Source organism: Tenrec ecaudatus, chromosome 4, assembly GCF_050624435.1.
Source record: "Tenrec ecaudatus isolate mTenEca1 chromosome 4, mTenEca1.hap1, whole genome shotgun sequence".
Classification (NCBI taxonomy): domain Eukaryota; kingdom Metazoa; phylum Chordata; class Mammalia; order Afrosoricida; family Tenrecidae; genus Tenrec; species Tenrec ecaudatus.
The window spans coordinates 138,915,507-138,933,406 of NC_134533.1; the positions used below are offsets into that span (position 1 = coordinate 138,915,507).

The window sequence follows — 17,900 nt, forward strand, 5'->3', positions numbered from 1 at the left end:
CATCTGCAGCCGTGCTGCCTGAGCCTGGTGTTCTGTCACCTAATGCACCCACCCACCGGCAACTGCAATCTCCCAGCTGACTGAACATAGAAGATGCCAAAGCCACAAGCAACCAACCCACCCACCAACTGGCGGGCCGGACACCGCTGTGCTGTGTGGCTTGGCACCAGCGGACAGTGTCTCTGCCTTGAGGGTCTGAACAAGAAAGAGAATTAGCAGGCCCTTTACGAATCCACGCAGAAGCCTACGATGCACCGTGAGGCCTACACAGCGTGCCCAGCACAGCCTCGGTGGCGACCATGCACCGTTAGCAGGACAATCACAGACTGTGGTTTCAATCAGCATCATTTAACAGTGACCCAGTGGCTGCAACCATGGGCCTGAACGTAACAGCGTGAGGATGGCCGGACTGGTCCGGGCTGTGCACCACTGGGCTCAGGGTTGCCACGTCAGAACAGACTCGATGGGCGCCACCAGCAACACCAAAATCACGGCAAAGGGGCCGAGCAGCGCCATGCCGCCAGTGGGTGCCGCAGCCCCGCAGCCGTTCCCCAGGGAGAGTTGAGGGAGTCTGCCTCTGGACATCTTTACAGCCCCGTCCGGCAGGGTCTCTCCGAGTTGACAGCAAACGAGTTGCCTGGTTTTGCTCTTTTCTTGCTGTGATCGTTGAGGAGATAGAAGCTCTCCGGGCTACTTCCCCACCCTTGGCCTTGCTACCCCTCACCCTCGACTCATGCACCATCGCCGTGATCGGCTGGGATTGTGAGACATAAGAGGTTTCCCTCAGCTGAATGTAGATATAGATCGCCAGGCCTTTCCTCCTAGTCTGTCTGTGTTAGTCTAGAAGCTATGCGGAAACCTGCTCAGTGTCACAGCACCATGCAAGCCTCTCTGGCCGGAGAGATAGTAGCTGCACTTAAATGCATTGGCCAGGAATTGAGCCCCAGTCTCCGGCATGGAAGGTAAGAATTCTACTACAGACCCAGCACTGCCCCCTCCTGCCCTCTAGGCCACTGAGTCCCTCTATTTCAGCATAAACAGCCCTCACCCCCACTGCCCATCACAACCCAGCAATACTCACAGAACTGCAGGCTGAGGCTCACGAAGGCCAGCAGCGCAGCCAGGGCCAGCAACAGCAAGAAGCGATTGCGGAAAAGCATTATTACTTGTTCTATCTTCTCGTCATGGCTCCACCTCTATCTTCTCGTCATGGCTCCCACCTCAAAGCGGGAACATGCCCTGTGGATCAAGCAAAGGCAATACATGTGCGCTCTGAGGTAGAAAACCAAGTCTGCCACCTGGTGACAGTCCGATTTGCCAGGTCCTCTGGCCGGGATGCCGGGCACCAGAGTGTGAGTTCTGACTGATTAGTCTTTGCCCCAAAGAAGCCCCATGGAGGATGCGCCCTCCTCAGGAACAAGAGTGAATGCTTCGCTCATCTGCCATCAACCCAGGATGAGATCTTTTAGACTCGGTCTTCCCAAAGAAACACGGACAGCAAGCTCACTGAGCACAGACAACGTACCAGGCAATGAAATCGTTATGGATCAGCATCCCGTTTTGACCCCCCAGCTTTTATCTCCTCCTACCTTTTGTGATACCAATCTTGCTACAGTGGCCGAGGTCATCTTCCATCATCCGCCTGACCATCGCGCCTTTAGGGGCAGCCAGGCTGTGCAGGAGGACTTGCCGCTAGGAGGGCCAGCCCTCTGCTTGGCAGAGACCTCCCCTCACTCTCCCACTGCCGTGCCTGTTGGAGCCACGGGTTTTTCTGAGCCCTGGACACCATTCTAATCTCCCCAACCCTCCTCCAGTCCCCTTTGGCTGACTCCGCTCATGCCACGATGCCTCAAGTGTGGGCCAGAGTCCACCAGGCTCCATGAGGGTTTCTTGTCCTCTCGCTGGGGGCACAGTTTGGAGGAGCGGCTACGCAGCAGGCGAGCGGTCCACCCAGCTGCTGGTGTGCACACTGTCTTGTGACCAGGGTCGCAAGCTCCTTGATGTGACGCCCTCTTTCCCCTCCCCGCCTGGGCACCCTGCTTCCATTTGTTCTAGTCTCGGCCACGTCTGCCTTCCGTCTGCTGTTTGGGGCAAATGCTGCCCTTTAACCTCCTATGGCTGATTCTGCTGAGGGGCGTACTGCCCCCGGCACAGCTGTTTACTTCATTTCTATTCTTCAAGTTCAAGCTGAGCGCTGGGGATGGGCTCAGTTCCAGGCTTGATGGATGTCCAAGGGCCACATTCACAGAGCTTCTACCAGTAACTCTTAAGGTTTCCAATGGCTAATTTTTCAGAGGATAAATAAATTTATCTCCCAACATGCCTCTAAAGCCAAACCAAACTCATGACCATCAGACCACTTCTGACTCTTAGCAGCCCTCCACGACAGGGTAGACCTGTGGGTTTCCAAGACTGTGAATCTTTATTAAAAAAAAAAACAAACAATCCAAAATTCACTGTCATCGAGTCAATGCCAACTCCCAGCTCCCCTACAGGACTGCCCCTGTGAATTTCCAAACCTGGACCTGTTAACGGCAATAGAAGCCATGTCTTTCTCCCGAGGAGTGGCTAGTGGTTTTGAACTGCTGACCTTGTGGCATAACTCCAATGCCACCAACCTTGCAGTTTAGCAGCCAAGCAGGTTAACTGTTTGCAACATTCAAACCACATCCCCAAAGTTCACTGCCATCAAGCGAATTCCAGCCCACGGGGCCCTCATGTGGCAGAGGAGAACTGCTCCACAGAGTTCCCGGGTTTCCTCTCAAGGAAGCAGGCTGCCGCATGCTTCTCCCGTGGGGTGGCAGGTGGGGTCAAGCCAGTGACCTTTCAGGGAGCAGCTGAAGGCTCGACCCCTGTGCCACCAGGGCCCCTCTCAGGCCACCCGAGAGCTCTGGAAAACACAGACTTGCGTGTGCTGCAGAATGAGGCCTTTTCGTGGTTAAAATATATGCCAACCGGTCAGGCCATGGTTCCCAGCACGAGGTGGTTGGCCTCCATTTGTGAGCTGATGTAATTATCCATTTCGTGCCAAGCGTCATGAATCCTAATGTCTGTACACGAAGGGCGCAGGATTAGGGAGGGTTGTAGTCAAACCCCATCCTACTCCAGCCATCATCCTTACCCAAAAAATGAAGTCAGGTCCTTCCTCAAGTAACACCTTTTATGTCATAGGAGGTAGAAGAAAGATGCGCACAAGGAAGAGGGACCTGACTGCCCTCAAGAAGAGGAGCCAGGAGTGGACTCGGGTCCTTGCACTCAGATTCCCCTAAACCCAAGGAAGATAGATGCCTAGACACATGGGGATCTCCCAAATTCCAGATCTACGGGGATTGAAAGGATTTAAGGACCTTCCCACAGCACGAACAGAGAAAGCTTCCCCTCAAGCCGGCTCTCATAATTCAGACGTCTATGTGTCGGCATGTGTGAAAGCCACCCACTTGCAGCGCTAGACAACCAGAACCTGGACAACGAAGAACTGGGTCGTGGAGCAAGTTCTGAATGTCCTTCTAAGAAAAACAAGGAAGCGGCTGCTGCTCGTGTTTTACCCCCACAGTTTTGGACATCAAGGTTATCTCTGGCTCTCACTGGGGGTTTTAAGTAGAACATGAAAACCATAATCTCTTTAGAATAGGCTTTTAAGCAATAGGCAGATTATGACAGAAAGTTTGAACCTGATTTCTGAAACAGAACCTTTTTTTTCAAATATAATCTCCGTCAGAGCTACATCGACAAAATCAGGTAAAAGCCCATTTGTTGGGGGGTGAGGGTTGCACAGGGCTCTCCTCATTGGATGGCTTGTGTGATATACAAATGCAGCTCAGAATCGTGCTGGGCATGAAGGAGGAGCCCTGGGTTTCCATTCCCCTACTCTCCACAGACATGTCGGGGTGTCTCAAAACCCCTCTGCACCGGACCTGTCAGACCAATAGAGAGAGAGTGACAACAGAGACAGCGGCTCTACCAACAGCGCCTAGGACAACACGCTTACCACGCGCACCTCTGTCCAGTGACTAGAGACCAACAGACAGCTCCATTAACACAGAGACCCCAATCTGACACCTTCCACTGAGTGCTGGGCCGGTCCCTTCAGCCGCCACCCCTTTGGCTACCACTTGCCCATCTAAGCTCCTACTAGAAGACCGAAAGGGACAGCAAGCTCTTGAACTTGTTTTAAGACTCCACGCCCAAGCCAGGATAAGACACCACACAAGAACAGAAAACTCCAGACCAACATCCCTTATGAACAGACACCAAAGTTCCCAAGCCCTGGCCAATACACTCCAACCATATCACAGCAATGCTCATCAAAATAATACACCTTGCTTAAGTGGTATTCATACCAGGTACACAAGATAGTCCAACTTTAGAAATACAAGCGATGTCGTCCACCACATAAACAAAATAAAGCTCCTCCTGGCGACACGGCTGGCATTCCTGTCACCACGCAGACAGATGCTTCAGGTGATTGAGGGTGGATGGGATTCTAAATATAAGCCTCTTCTCAAACTGGAACTCGTCCCTCGGCGTGGAGACTGTGAGGGCAGCCGGGGAGCCTTCTGCATGGAGGCTTTGAGGAGCCACAGAGACAATGATGATGCCATTTTGATACTGATGAGCGCCATGCCCGCTATAAAGCACTAAGTTTGGCAGCTCGATTCCACCCTTGCAGCTTAGCTCCTTGCTGAGGGGTCTCCTTGTGACCACTGCCCACTCTTTTGCATCACTGACCTTGAGGATGTCCTCAACAGCGCTCATCTGGTGGTTGAATGGCAAATCACAGGAAAAGAACCAAGCTGTGGGAAACTAACACTCAGGGAAATAGGGGACTTACTACCTAACTTATGCACAGGGACTCTGGAAAGCTGGTATGCCACGGTAGGAAAGCCACCACTTTGGTAAGTTAGAGATACAGTCCAAGTACATTTTCCTGTGTTAAATATCATTTCCACAGATTCTCGCCTTACAGCTGTGCTGCCTTAAAGTGAGCACATGGTTGATTCTGTCTCCCTGTAGAAGCAGACAGTCCTATTTGCTCCATCTCTTCCCGCCGCCACATCCTGCCTCTCTCGGACCTTCTCCCAATAGGAGATGGGCTGGGGATGGCTTTACCCTCCAAGCCTGTGATTCAAAATGTCTGCATAGCCTGAATTTTTGGCTTGGCTACATTAATATCGTCACTAAATATGCCTTAACAGCTTTCAATGTATAGAAAGTAACCATGTTGCCCCTGTGGCTCTTCTGAATATAATACATGAAACAAAAGGGGGGATTGTGGGATACAGAAAGGTTTCTCCCCAGATGGTCTCCCCAAAATATAAGTCAGACCTAGAACACTACTTGCAACACATCGTAAATAACTGTAGCACACTTGGAAGCAAACTGGTTAGAAGTTATCTCCCTGAAGACAGTAGCCACCCAGGGCAATCAGACTACTGTCTGGTCCACGGCAGGTGCGGCTCACACCGTACTGATAAGGATAGTGATGGTCTCCATGGAGAGCCAGAGTAAAGGTCTAGCCAGCTCAAGGACGACCAAGGTTAGGCTGCCATCTTGAGTCTAGGGTCCACCCATCTTGTCACATGTGTACCCCTAATCCCTCCCGTTCCTATTGCATGTACACCCCTACTGCACGCCCTTCCTGGGACGCGTATGCCTATTATACAAGCCCATCCTGTGACGAATGTGGTACCTGCAATCAAGGGGGCTTGAATGCCCCTAAGCATATATAGGCCTTGGAGGAGCTCTCTCTTCCTCCTGCTCTCTGCGCGGACCTGTCTGCTGAGATCATGGCCGTGCAGGGGGTGACCATGCTACATAAAAAGTGTCTGACTCCTTTATTTCACTCTCTCGCCTATGTCCTATGACTTTACAATGGCCTCTATCTACTATAACCCTACAATTGCTCCGACGGATCCCATGATGTTAGAGGCTGGTCTACTCTAGCACCGAGTCACGGGCTCTTCCTCCCGCCTGGGCCAGCTCTGGTCTGCCTGAGTCCCCACGGGATAAACACATAAGTACAGTCTTTCCCTGGAAACAGAGGCCACAATGTTTTAAAAATATACACCCCTGGGGTGGCGCATCAGTGTTGCAGCTGAGAGCCTCTCAGCAGGTGCCTGCCAGCCAACATCCAGCCCACTCCTCCAGGAACCAGGACCTTCTAGCTGTTCGAAACCTCCCAGGGCCTCAGGTTTCCATTTACTGAGCACAGTGTAAGCCAACTGTCACCTAGGATCCTTAATACCCCGACGACCACTAACGCAAAGGCGCAAGGACATCACTTTCCGGGGGCCAAAGAGTAGACTGTCATGGATTGAATTGTGTCCTCCTAAATTATGTGTTGTAAATCCTAGCTTCTGTGCCTGTGGGTATACAACCACTTGGGAATAGGCTATCCTTTTCATGTTTAGTGTGAGTGAATCTTGCGTCCATCTCTTTTGATAGAGAAAGAGATTAAGCACAAGCTAGCAGGCAGAGATGGTGGAGAAGAGATGCCAAGCCGCATGAATATCATCCAGGAGCTGACGGGGTGAGAATGCCTTCCGCTAGAGCTCGCACCTTGAATTTGGACTTCCAGGCTCTTCAACTGTGGGAAATAAATTTCTATTTGTAGAAGCATGCCCTTGTGGTATTTCCAAGGTAACAGCACTAGCTAACCAAGACAGAATCTGGGGCTAAGAGTGAGATATTGCCCTAACAGATACCAACATGGAGAAGCAGTTTTGGAACTGGGTACTGGGAAGGACCTGCAAGAGTTTTCAGGTGCCTAAAAGTACAGGTTTGGAAACCCAAAGTAGTGGTTCTTTGCTGTCCTACAGAATCACTAGGAGCCAATAGAAGGTGAGAGCAACTCAACGGCAGCAGGTGGGTTTAAGAGTAAAAAGCCCACATTACCTTGAAGTGACTGTTGGTTCAATTATAAATGTCAGAGGCAATTCTGAAGAAAACCCAGAAGAAATTAGGAACATTATAGAGAGTCTCTATCATCCTAGACAATACAGATGGTACTAGCAATAGCCGTAGAAGGTGGGGAGGAATTGGGGTGTTAAAGGTTCCTGGTGAGGCATGGAAAGAGAATGATGAACCCGGGCCTGGACAGTGGACGAAGGGCATGCTTTTTACGCAGTGGCAAGTAACTTGTATGGATTTTCTTTAAAAGTCTGGTGGAAGGTAGAACTTGTAATTGATGAACTTAGATATTTAGCAAAAGAGATGTCTAAATAAGATCATAAATGGCTGCATGGTTTCTCATTGGTCCTTCTAGTAAAATCCAGAGGGAAAAATATGGATGCAAAAATGAATTAGGCAAAATGGAAGAACTTAAAGATTTAGAAAATTCTGTTGTGCGACATGCCCTAGAATTCTCACTCAGGATGAGGTCAGGCAATTGCTCTGTTCTGTGTTGTAACAGTCTTATTGGCGCATCATCCATAGGCCATTCAATTCAGGAACTCAATCACATCAAGAAGAGTTGGACAATCATCACCACAATCAATTCTAGAACATTTTCTTCTTCCTTGTTTTCATTGTTATTCATGCACTTGTATTTTTAATGGTGGCAAAAATACACACAAGAAAACATTCTCTAATTCAAGAACGTCTACAAGTATAACTTAATGCCATTGATCATACTGGGTGCTATACAACTGTTACTGACATCCTTTCCCAAATTATTCCACCACCATTCACATAAACTCGATGCCTCCTAAGTAACAGCTCTTTCTCCTTCACCCACAGTAACCATTGGTCAAGTTTGCTTTTTGTTTGTTTGTTTTCTAGATATGGTATTCACATATCATGCACTTCCATGAGTAAATGGTTTTTAAAATGAGTTGTACATACATCATCACAATCAATTCTACTGTTCCCACCCCATCCTGCATCCATTGTTTGCTCCCTAATTCCCCTCACCCTCCCCACCGTTCACCGGCCCTCCACATCTCTGATGAACCACTGCATCAATTATCACCTCTAAGCATCTACTTCTGTGCTTTACAAACTGGGAAACCCAATAGAGACAATAAAAAAACAAGCAAAAATAAAATGGCAAGAAAGAAACAAACATATAAATATAAATAAAGAGTAAGAAAGGAAAGACCACCATCGATATTTAAAAAGCCAGAGAAGAAATTTCTGACATGGAATAAGCGAGAAATATTTGAGCCTAGAGCAAATTCAGGTTGGGTGAAGATGGAGGTCAACTATAGGCCACCTCCTGCTCCCCTGAAGGTGACAAATAATAGAAATGTAGGTGAAGGGAGACAACAGACAGTGTAAGATATGAAATAATAATAACAATATATAATTAATCATGGATTCACGAGGGTAGGAGGGGAAAAAAAGAGGAGCTTATACCAAGGGCTGGAACAGAAAATGTTTTGGAAATGATGATGGCAACATAGTACAAATATGCTTGATACAATTGATGTGTGGATTGTTAGAAGAGCTGTTAGAGCCCCAAATAAAACGATTTAAAAAAAGACAGGAAACATCAGGAGAAGTTGGATAAATGATATTACATTGAGGGGATTGCAGTGGATGAGTTGAAACAAAATGTGTATGGGTTGTTGGATGTAAAACTGAGGATCTGCTTTCTAAACCTTCACTCAATTCAGAACAAAACATTTAAAGAAAAAATATGGAGGTCAACTGACCAAAGATCCTATTACACCATGGTACAATCCACCATAATAAAGTTTACAATCATCTCTGTCTGATGGTACAGCTGTTGGAGTCCCTCCCCTGTGGCCAGAGATCTGCTTAATCTAACGAGGCACTCTGCAGATGGATTTGGGCTCCCACTGTCCTCCACAGCCTTCTACACATTGGTGTTCACCATTTAAGCGCTGATCCTTTTCCCTTCATCGTATTTGGATATCGTCATCACCATCTTCGGATCACACAGGCTCGTGTGCTTCTTCCGTTTGGACTTAGTTGACTCCTCACTTAGATGGCTGCTTCTTTGAATACAAGCCTTTAAGATACCAGACACTATTCCAATTAATAGCCACCGACCACTGCTTTCTCCACCACACTTTGCTGTACACCTTTATCTTCAGGAATCATTTCAGGAAGGTGAGTAGTGAGCAGGGCCATGTTATCAGACTAACTGGTCTTGGATTGAGGCTAGAATCTATCTGCTTGTCCACGAGTTATGAATGATTCTGGCTTACTTTGTCAGTCATATTATGACACAAATAAAACCAAACTAACAAAAGGCAGAAAAACAACATTAAAAAGCAAACAAACACACACAAAAAAACCCCAATATCAATCATCCTGCTGGGGTGTAAAGTGATGACATTGATAACAACAACAATTTATCCAGTGACACAGGACTTAAGATACTGTTGATTAAAAGAGGTGATGGGCCTACAGTCTAACTGTGAGCTGCAGTCCATGAGATGCTGCTTTGTACAGATCGATTTCTCAATGACTGAGCTCTGTTTACACTGAGCATAGGGGCTAGTGCTTGGGGAAATTTCCTGTACCATTTCTTAGAAGTGCAGATCCTTGCCTGTCAGATTAAAACCTGTCATTAATGCAAGAGGACCACTGAGGTACTAAATTAAATACATGGTGGTTCTGGGTCCCTTTTCATTGGACAGCCACGAAGCCAGGGATCCCACTCAAGGTCCAGCGGCTGGTCAGGCAATCTTTTATCAAGAGATTAAGCCTGCTGTTGACAGCTCCAACCAATAGCCATTGCAGAAACCTCGTCAGCTGAGACTGGATGTGGCAGACAAAGAAAGGACAGAGTGCTCTTTCTTAGAATTCTACAGGCCAGAGACTGGCCAAAGGAGCTTATCTGTTGTCCAAGAAAAGAAAACGACCAGACCCACTGGCAGGAGCTTGACCAGGTGGGGCCACAATCCTCCGGATTTCAAAGAGGGCCCACTGCCTCCTGGCTTTCAGAGGTGAATCTTTGCCAACTGGTTTCCAGAATGTGGGGTCACTCTCAAGGGCTGCCAGGGGCACTGAGGGACTAGGGTTACCATGCCCAAGGGATAGAAGAATAGGGCCTGCCAGGGCCAAAGGGGACAGGGTTGTTATTTAGATGGTCTAGGAAAATGCGACCATGCAGCCCAGGGAGCAGGACTGCTGTTCCGATGGGGCCGGGAAGGGAGAGCTGAAGCCCAGGGCTGAGGGGCCTCCACTCGTATGACCAACGCTCAGCGACGGGAGGGCAGAGCATAGAGGATAGAGGGCTATGTTTAAATGTTGAGAAACCAAAGCCAAACTCACTGCCGTAGAAACGATTCTGACTCATAGTGACCCTACAGGACAGGGTAGAACTGCGCCTGTGGGCTTCTCTGACTGTAACTCTTTACAGGAATCGAAGTCTCATCTTTTTCCTGATGAGCAGCTGGTGGCTTTGAACTAGTTGCCTTGCAGTTAGCAGCCCGACGTGCAACCACTATTGCCATCACGGTGGAATTGTTCTGCTAAGTTTTGAACTTTCTTAATGCCTTTTAGTCCTTCATTCCCTCCGCTTGTTCTCCCGTGTGAGTGAAATGCCCACCGTGTACTCTACATTTCACGGGTTCACAGATAGAATTTCGTCCCCTGATAGAATATGCCTAACATCTCTTCCACACTTGATTAAAGTGATTCAGAAGAATTTGCACTGATTTAAATAAGACTTCTGAAATTATGTGATGGCGTGAAAGCCGGTGATAATAAAGCCGATGAGTCCAGGGTGTATCCTGAGTCAACTCCTTTTGATACATGTCCACTGCCATCGAGTTGACTTTGACCCCGGTGACCAAACTGGAAATCTTTCCAGGAACAACCTCCTCTGTACCCCCCAATGGAACCACGGACATTTTGATCCGCAGTCTCGTGCTTTCCCACTATGCACCAAGGCTCGCTCTCTCGATGTAAGAGAGATTGCATGAGCAAGCAGAGAGATGGGGTAAGACAGCTGCAGAAACATGGAGCTCTCCAAGGCCTAGGGACCAGAAGCAGCAGGGGCAAGGTTGTAGGAGGCGAGAGCTTTCTTCTAGGCTGGGCCAGCTAAGTGCTGTGGGCAAGTGCTCTGGCTCTTCAACCACTTCCTGCTTCCCACCTTCCAGAGATTTCCATCACAGTGGCTGACAGCAGAGCCACTGAAACTGCCCAGTTTGCTGTCTATGGTTGCACCTGCCACTGCCTTTCATGTGGGGCTCAGTCACAACATATTTCGGAGCTCTTCAGGTGGATAATTAGATGCTGCCCAGTAGGTCTGGATTCATGTACGCAACAGAAGGAAGCGTGCTTGGTCCTGCACCCTCCTTGCCATCTTCGTGTTTGAAATCACGGTTGCACCCATAGCCAATTCATCTCCTGGCGGGTCACCCTTTCTCACTGACCCACTACTTTACCAAGCATGATGTCCTTCCTCAGGGACTGGGACTTGCTGGCAACACGCCTAAAGCTCACAAGTTCACCACCCACACTTCCAAGCAACCATTTTGACTGTACCTCTTCTAAGACAGATTTGTTCATTTTTCTGGAAGTCCATGGCATATTCCAGATTCCTTGTCAGCCAGAATTCAAATTCTTCTTCATTGAGCTGTATGCAAATGAAGCTTTCTCATTCATATGAGGCAACTGAAAACGTTTTGGCTCGTGTTAGGCACCTGCAGCCCTCCTCGTGGCATCTTGTGGATCTCTGTAAAATGACAACCTGGACGACTTCAGCCTTTGTCTGCTTATCGTGATCTTGTCTGCTGCTAGTCCAGCTCCTTGGGATATCTGCACAACATACAGCTTAAAGAAGAATGCCGAAACCACCATGACACACACCTCTCCGGAGTTTACTCCACCAGTGACCCCTGGTCCTACCTCTTGGTCCAGACGCAATGAAGTGTTCTGGAATTCCTATTCTTTGAGAAGTAATTTGTTATGATCCACATGGTCTTTGCATCATCAATAAACCATAGGTAGACATCCTTCTGGTTCTGTTTTTGGCCAAGGGCCAGCCTCCCTCAACAATGATATCCCTCATCCCACATCGTCTTCTGAATCTAGCTTGGGAACCGTGGGTGGAAAGGGCTGCTATTTGCTGAGCCGAGGCTTAGGTGCATGGCATGGCTGACTGCTGCAGGACTAGCCCTGTCTGTCCGTGCCTGTCTATATCCACGGCTCGTGTGCTCTTCTCCTCCACAGATGCTGAGCTCTGTCAACAGGGAAATGACAAATGTGTTGCAGACAGAGGCTTATGCCGTGGGGCTTGTCCTCTGTTGCTGTGTTTGAAACACTGTGACCACATGAGAAGATGCTCTGGCTAGCCAGCTAAAGGACGAGAAGCCATGCCACGTGGAGCCTGGACAGACCCCCCCGCCCCCCACCCCAGCCGGGCCTCACCCAGCAGGTTAAGTCTCAGCCCAGACCAAAAGACCCACACAACCAACCTACTGAATTGTGAGCAAGATGCGAGTTGCTCTTTGAAGCCAGTGTTTGGGGAGTCTGACACAAGCAAGTGGTACAATAGCGAGAATATATTTTTCATCTTTTATCAGGGAATTTGAAACTAGAGTCTGATCTCCATATCTTCATCGACAGGCACCATGGGCAAAGCCCTACCACATCTACTTTGTCCCTGCAGAGTGCGTTTTGGAAAAGGAGCTATGTTTAGCTCCAGATTTAAAATACTGAGGACGTGTCAGGCTCCGCCAGATGGCTGGGCCCCTGTAGCGGTCTTACTGTTTTTAATGCTCAAACTGCTGCCTCTGGCTTCTCATCTGACAACACGGGCTTCCATTTAGGAACAGCCACTGTGCCCACTTCCTGGTCCTGGGGTCTGACACCCTGCCATCTGACTCTCTTTTGGTCAACCTCCTACATGGCCAGCGTCCACTCATGCAAACGCCACTGTGATGTCTGCGATCACAGCCGAGGGGTGTGCACATGGGAGGTGGGGGGTACAGGAAAAGCCTTCTTCTGGAGTCTGATTCACCAGAACATTCAAAAATGTCAGCCAGGTTTTGTATTGTGGTTGGTTTTTTTTTTTTTTGATAGCTAAATAATAGTGCTCCCTCTCTCTCCTCCATTACGTACATGCCAATGCCTAGCAAGCCTACAGGAGAGGGCAGGCCTGGCCCTGGGGGTGTCTGGAACCACAGCTCTTCATGGGAGAGCCTCATCTTTCTCCCACGGAGTGATGGTGGCTTTGAACTGCTGCAAGTCGCTGCCCAGCGTGTAGCTTCCTGTGCTGCCAGGGCTCCAGAAGAAATGGTAGAATCCAAAATTCTCATCGATTGGAAGAAGGTTTTGTTTGCAGCCGGAGCTAGGAACAAGTGGTGTGCGTGTGTTCACACGGGTGGGTGGCTCTGCCACAGGGGCACTTCCCCAGCGGCAGGCACTGGGGGCCCTGGCGTGTGGACAGGGCGCTCTGGAGAAGGGCGCGTTCCTCTTCCATTCCCAGCTCTGCCACTTGTTCTCGGTGTGCTCTCCGACCACGGACCCAGGATCCTGGTCCCTCCCTCCCTGTGACTGGAGTAAGAGTGTGCCAGAGCAGGGGGGCTGGTGGTGCAGACGGCATCATAAGGGGAGAGGCGGGAAGCCTGTGTTGGCCAGCCCCCGGCACCAGGGCCATCCAGCAGCCCCCTCAACAGGAGCATCCTTTTCCCTGCACATGCACAGAGCTTCTGCCCACATTTCCAAGTCCTGGCAACTGGCATTTGCCTCCTCCCAGGCCACCCCCTAATCACCCAGGCAGGCAGCCACGTGCACAGTCATGTTGGTTTGGGGCTTCTCCACCACAGCGAGCCTTTTGGGGGGTGCTGCCTCAGCAGTCATGGCCCGCCTTCCCCGCAGGGTTTCCAGCCTGTAAGAGCCACCCCAGCTTCAGTAGGGCCCCATCCCAGGAGGAAGGGTCATTAGCCAGCAAGCTCCAATCCCAGGTCTCCAGACCCCCAGGCCCCGGCAGGAAGATGGGTAATGACTCCATGGGTGTGAGCTTTCCTTTTGGGTGAAAGAAAATGTCTCCAAGTGAGCTGGAGGCAATCTGTGTGAGAGCGAGCCAGTGAGCCGCTGGACTGCACACGGCAGAAAGGCTTTGGGCTACGCAATCTCCACCTCCGGTCCAAAAGAAGTCGCCCAATCCTTGGGTTTCCTTTCTTCATCTTCCTCCACCGGAGCTCACCTAACCCCCAAGGTCGGCTGTAACAACCCCCCTGGATTGTAGCCTTGTCCGCATCCTGCAGTGACAGCCAGGATGCTGGCCCAGCAGAGCAGACTCAGGGGAGACTTGGCCTGCACCCGCAAGGTGGGGGCACCAGGGGGCGCTCCCCTCACCTGAGCCCCAAACATCTCTCATGGGAACAGGGTGCTTGGCTCATGACGGTCCCACATGCAGACCCAGTTCTGTGAAACACGGACACGCTGCAGACAGCACAGCTCCGTCACCACAGCTCCCCTGAAGCCAGCCACGTCCCACCGTGCCAAACCCACATGGCAAAAATGTCTCAAGCCTGGAAATAGAAAGATTACTCTGGATTCCCGATGAAGCAGCAAAACCCGAAATGAACCAAAGTAAAATAAACAAAAGAACCAGCTAGCTCAATCCAACTGTATAGCAGAGCTGAGCAGTAGGGAAAAGTCCCGGGAAGTAGACAGTTACCATGCCATTAGGGAAAGTACCATGCCATTAGGGGAAGAGAGAAAGACCCGTTTCAAAGGTTATCATTGCCAAGTCCTAAGCCTGGGCCTGCTTTCACTCTGCACTCGCTGACACGTCCACGCGTCTAATGCAAGTCTCTGGGCTCAGGGTGTCTCAGAGTACACAGAGGGCCGTTCCCAACTGCTAACAATGCCACGTGTCACATGAGAGTCCCTGATCTCAGGGTCTCTCCGGAATGTATGGAGGGTAGAGTTTTGAACACGGTCACGGCTGCTCAAAGGAAGGTGTCCGTTCACTTAAAATTCATTCATGCGCTCAAAATACCATTACCAGCAAGAGAAAGGTAGTACTAAAGAGATGCTTTAGATGTATTGTTTACTTTGATTTTTCAGTCCTAATCATTTTGGCCTAGGTTAATATATAATATAGAGTTACATATTATATATAATATATATATATATTTCTAATAAAAAAACCCCACAAAACCCTCAAGTCCATAATTGCAATTAAAACCAAATCAAGCTATATCTTAATACTGTCCCCCCACCCCCTCTTGCAATCCACCCCAAAGTGGAGTTTAATTGTAAAATCAAAGACACAAACAATAAACCAACCATGAAGTCTGATGAATGGCAGACGGGCTCGAGAGTACCCCGAGAATCTCTGGCACCCAAAGCCCTGTCCCCAGAACCTGTCTCTCCTTCCTCTAGCAGAACTGCCTTTGTGTTAGCCACCCAGCTGGACACAATATTTCCCAGACGTCCCTCTGGCTATTTGCAATCAGGTGATTAAGTTTAGCCAGTGATAAGAAATCATGTACAACTCAAGGCAGCTATTCACATTGAGGGTTCTCCAGTTCACGTGTAGGCTTGGTTCTCAAGGTTGAAATCAACTCATTCATTCCATCTCACACAGTTCCCCAGGGTCAGTGTGTATCAGGCACCATACCATCCTAGCACTCTAAGAAGATGAGTAATTCTCGATCTCTGCCATCTCGCAGCTCAGCTGAAATTACGGCTGGATTTACAAGAGCAATGATCTGAGACCAGGTTTAGCATTAGAATGTTCTAGGAAAATAAAACACAAGCCTGGCATATGCTAATAAGTGCTGAAGCTGGGTGTGGTAGTATATAGCCTGGTGTCAATTTGGGACTCGAGAGGATTAAGAGTGAAGAGGTGGAGTCTAGTCTGTCAATCAGGTCATAGCCAATGAGGCCTCTGTGTGGGCATGGTCTTCTCCTGAGGATTCTGGGAACTCCGGGTATGTCCTCTTTGGAGGCAGGAGACTCTCTCTCTCTGCTCACACCCTGGGAGACACAGCAGCTGACAAAACACATGGAACTACTCTAGTGTCCTGAGGTGGAGAAGCCACATGGAGACCCCTGCCAGCGCTGAGATGCTTACAACGGCACTGGATCCACAAGACTTCCAACCCACTGGCCGGTTATCTTCCTGCATTCGGCATCATTGCATGTGCTTCGTGAGTCTGAAGAGGACTTTATAGATTGATATCGGACATATGGGCTAACATTGGACTTATGGACTTGATCTGGACTGGGTTGGGATATTTTCTCAATATTCCATTGCTCTTGTATATAAACCTCTTTCTTATACTTATATGAATGTCTATGAATTCGTTTCTCTAGTTTACCCAGACTAACACACTGGGTCATGGATCCTTGAGGATTCATGGAATGATGCTCTATGCTTTTGATTAAGTTTGAAATAAAAAGTTTAAAGAAGTGAAAATAAAAATAGGGCAGCTCATAGTGTGACAGTTGGGTCTCTTGTGCCAACCTAGCCAACAGTAACATGTGGGATTAGTCGGGTCACAGTTTGATTGGAGGGCAGAGAGATAAGTGGCTCTGCAAGACACCCCCCCCCTCTTGTCTCTTTTGCTCTCTGGGGATTGGATCAGTGTGCTGCTGCTTTAGCTAGCTGTCTGCCTCAACCTGTGTGCCAAGCCAACCCATGGACCATGGATCCTGTTGCTAGAGCTTGAGGCTCCTTCAAGACCTGCTTCCCCATGCTGCTGGTGCACACTACACTTGCGCTGGAGGCTGGTGGATCTTGTCACCTTGAATTGCTTGAGTTCAATATCCCATCCAGGCCTGCTTTGCTAATCTCCTAAGATACTGACTGTTGCTGACCTGTGGACAGACTGTCAGCCTTGCCCAAGGGAGGACTCCACTGTCTGCTACCTTGACCTTGGACCTGGCAGCCCACATGAGTCAAAGGACTTCTAGTATATTAACTGTTCCACGAAAGTGAGTTGAGCTGAGCCCTCTGTACTGCCGTGTGACTAATTAGCTGTTATATTTCTTCTCGCTGTATAAACCTAGCCTCAAAAATAACCGTAAGTATCTTGGTTTGTTTTTCTAGAGAACCCTGCCTAACACAGGTAGTCAGGACAGTGACGTCATGAGAAGTAGACTATTAAGTCCCTTGAGCCTGCGACAGGAAAAGCCAGGGTGGAGCAACACACCAGACCTCGTGGGGAAGGGGGACGGAGGCAATACTGGAGCTCAGTCTTGAAGAGCAGATTGAGTTGGGGCATCTCAGCTTGCTTCTTAGAGAGTGAGTAGAATGAACCACAGGGACTGCATGGACTACTACTGAGTGTGTGTGTGTGCATGTGTGTATGTGAGTGTGTGTGCGTGTGTGTGTATATATGTGTGTGTGTGTATGTGTGTACGCATGCATGCCAAGGTGGTGGGACGGAGATGAGAGGCCTGAGTTTGTCCAGGCACCACTGCAACAGCTACACAGCTGGTCTGCAGAAAGCCAGAAGCCAGAGCACTGCACTGGGGAAGGCCGCTGCCTAGAGATGACCAACCCCCCCCCCAACTGGGCAGCCCTCACCTTGTCTGGGTGTGCTGCTCCACTGTAGGCTGTGAGGCTCTCACTCCTCTAACCCCTGAACCCCCAAAGTTCCACCAACAAGGGAGCCAGACAACATAACCACTGAAGGACCTACCCCTCCCCTACCAGCCCCTGTGGGCACAGAACGGCCAGGTCTCCAGGTCAGAGCAGGGGTGGGGTACAGTCTGGCCAGGATAAATATCCCTACATTGTGCCAATAAGTCCTCCTTGTCTCAGCTGGCAGGCACCATTTCTGGTGTAGCCTGAAAGGATACTTACACCCCATTTGGTGTGCCCCCACTGAACACGGTGTCCCAGGGCACTTTCTGCCCCTGTGCTCTCCTGAAGAGGAGGGTGGCACAGGGATGCAGAGCTGTGGCAGCCACCTCCTGACTGCGAGGGGCCCAAGCCATCAGTAACACTACTGCACACC

General features: G+C 49.5%; 1 protein-coding gene across 5 annotated transcripts in view; it reads right to left on the reverse strand.

Annotated features, from left to right (window-relative positions):
- Positions 1-17,900, reverse strand: part of PXYLP1 (2-phosphoxylose phosphatase 1) — a 91,018-nt gene that overhangs the window by 45,640 nt on the left and 27,478 nt on the right. For 4 of the 5 annotated variants that reach the window (XM_075546829.1, XM_075546830.1, XM_075546832.1 and 1 more), the window contains one exon: positions 1,082-1,239. In XM_075546829.1, coding sequence (XP_075402944.1) covers positions 1,082-1,160 — 79 coding nt within the window. In that variant the 5' untranslated portion in view covers positions 1,161-1,239. Of the gene's footprint in view, positions 1-1,081; positions 1,240-17,900 lie in introns of those variants that run through there. The other variant, XM_075546834.1, reaches the window with a different exon arrangement.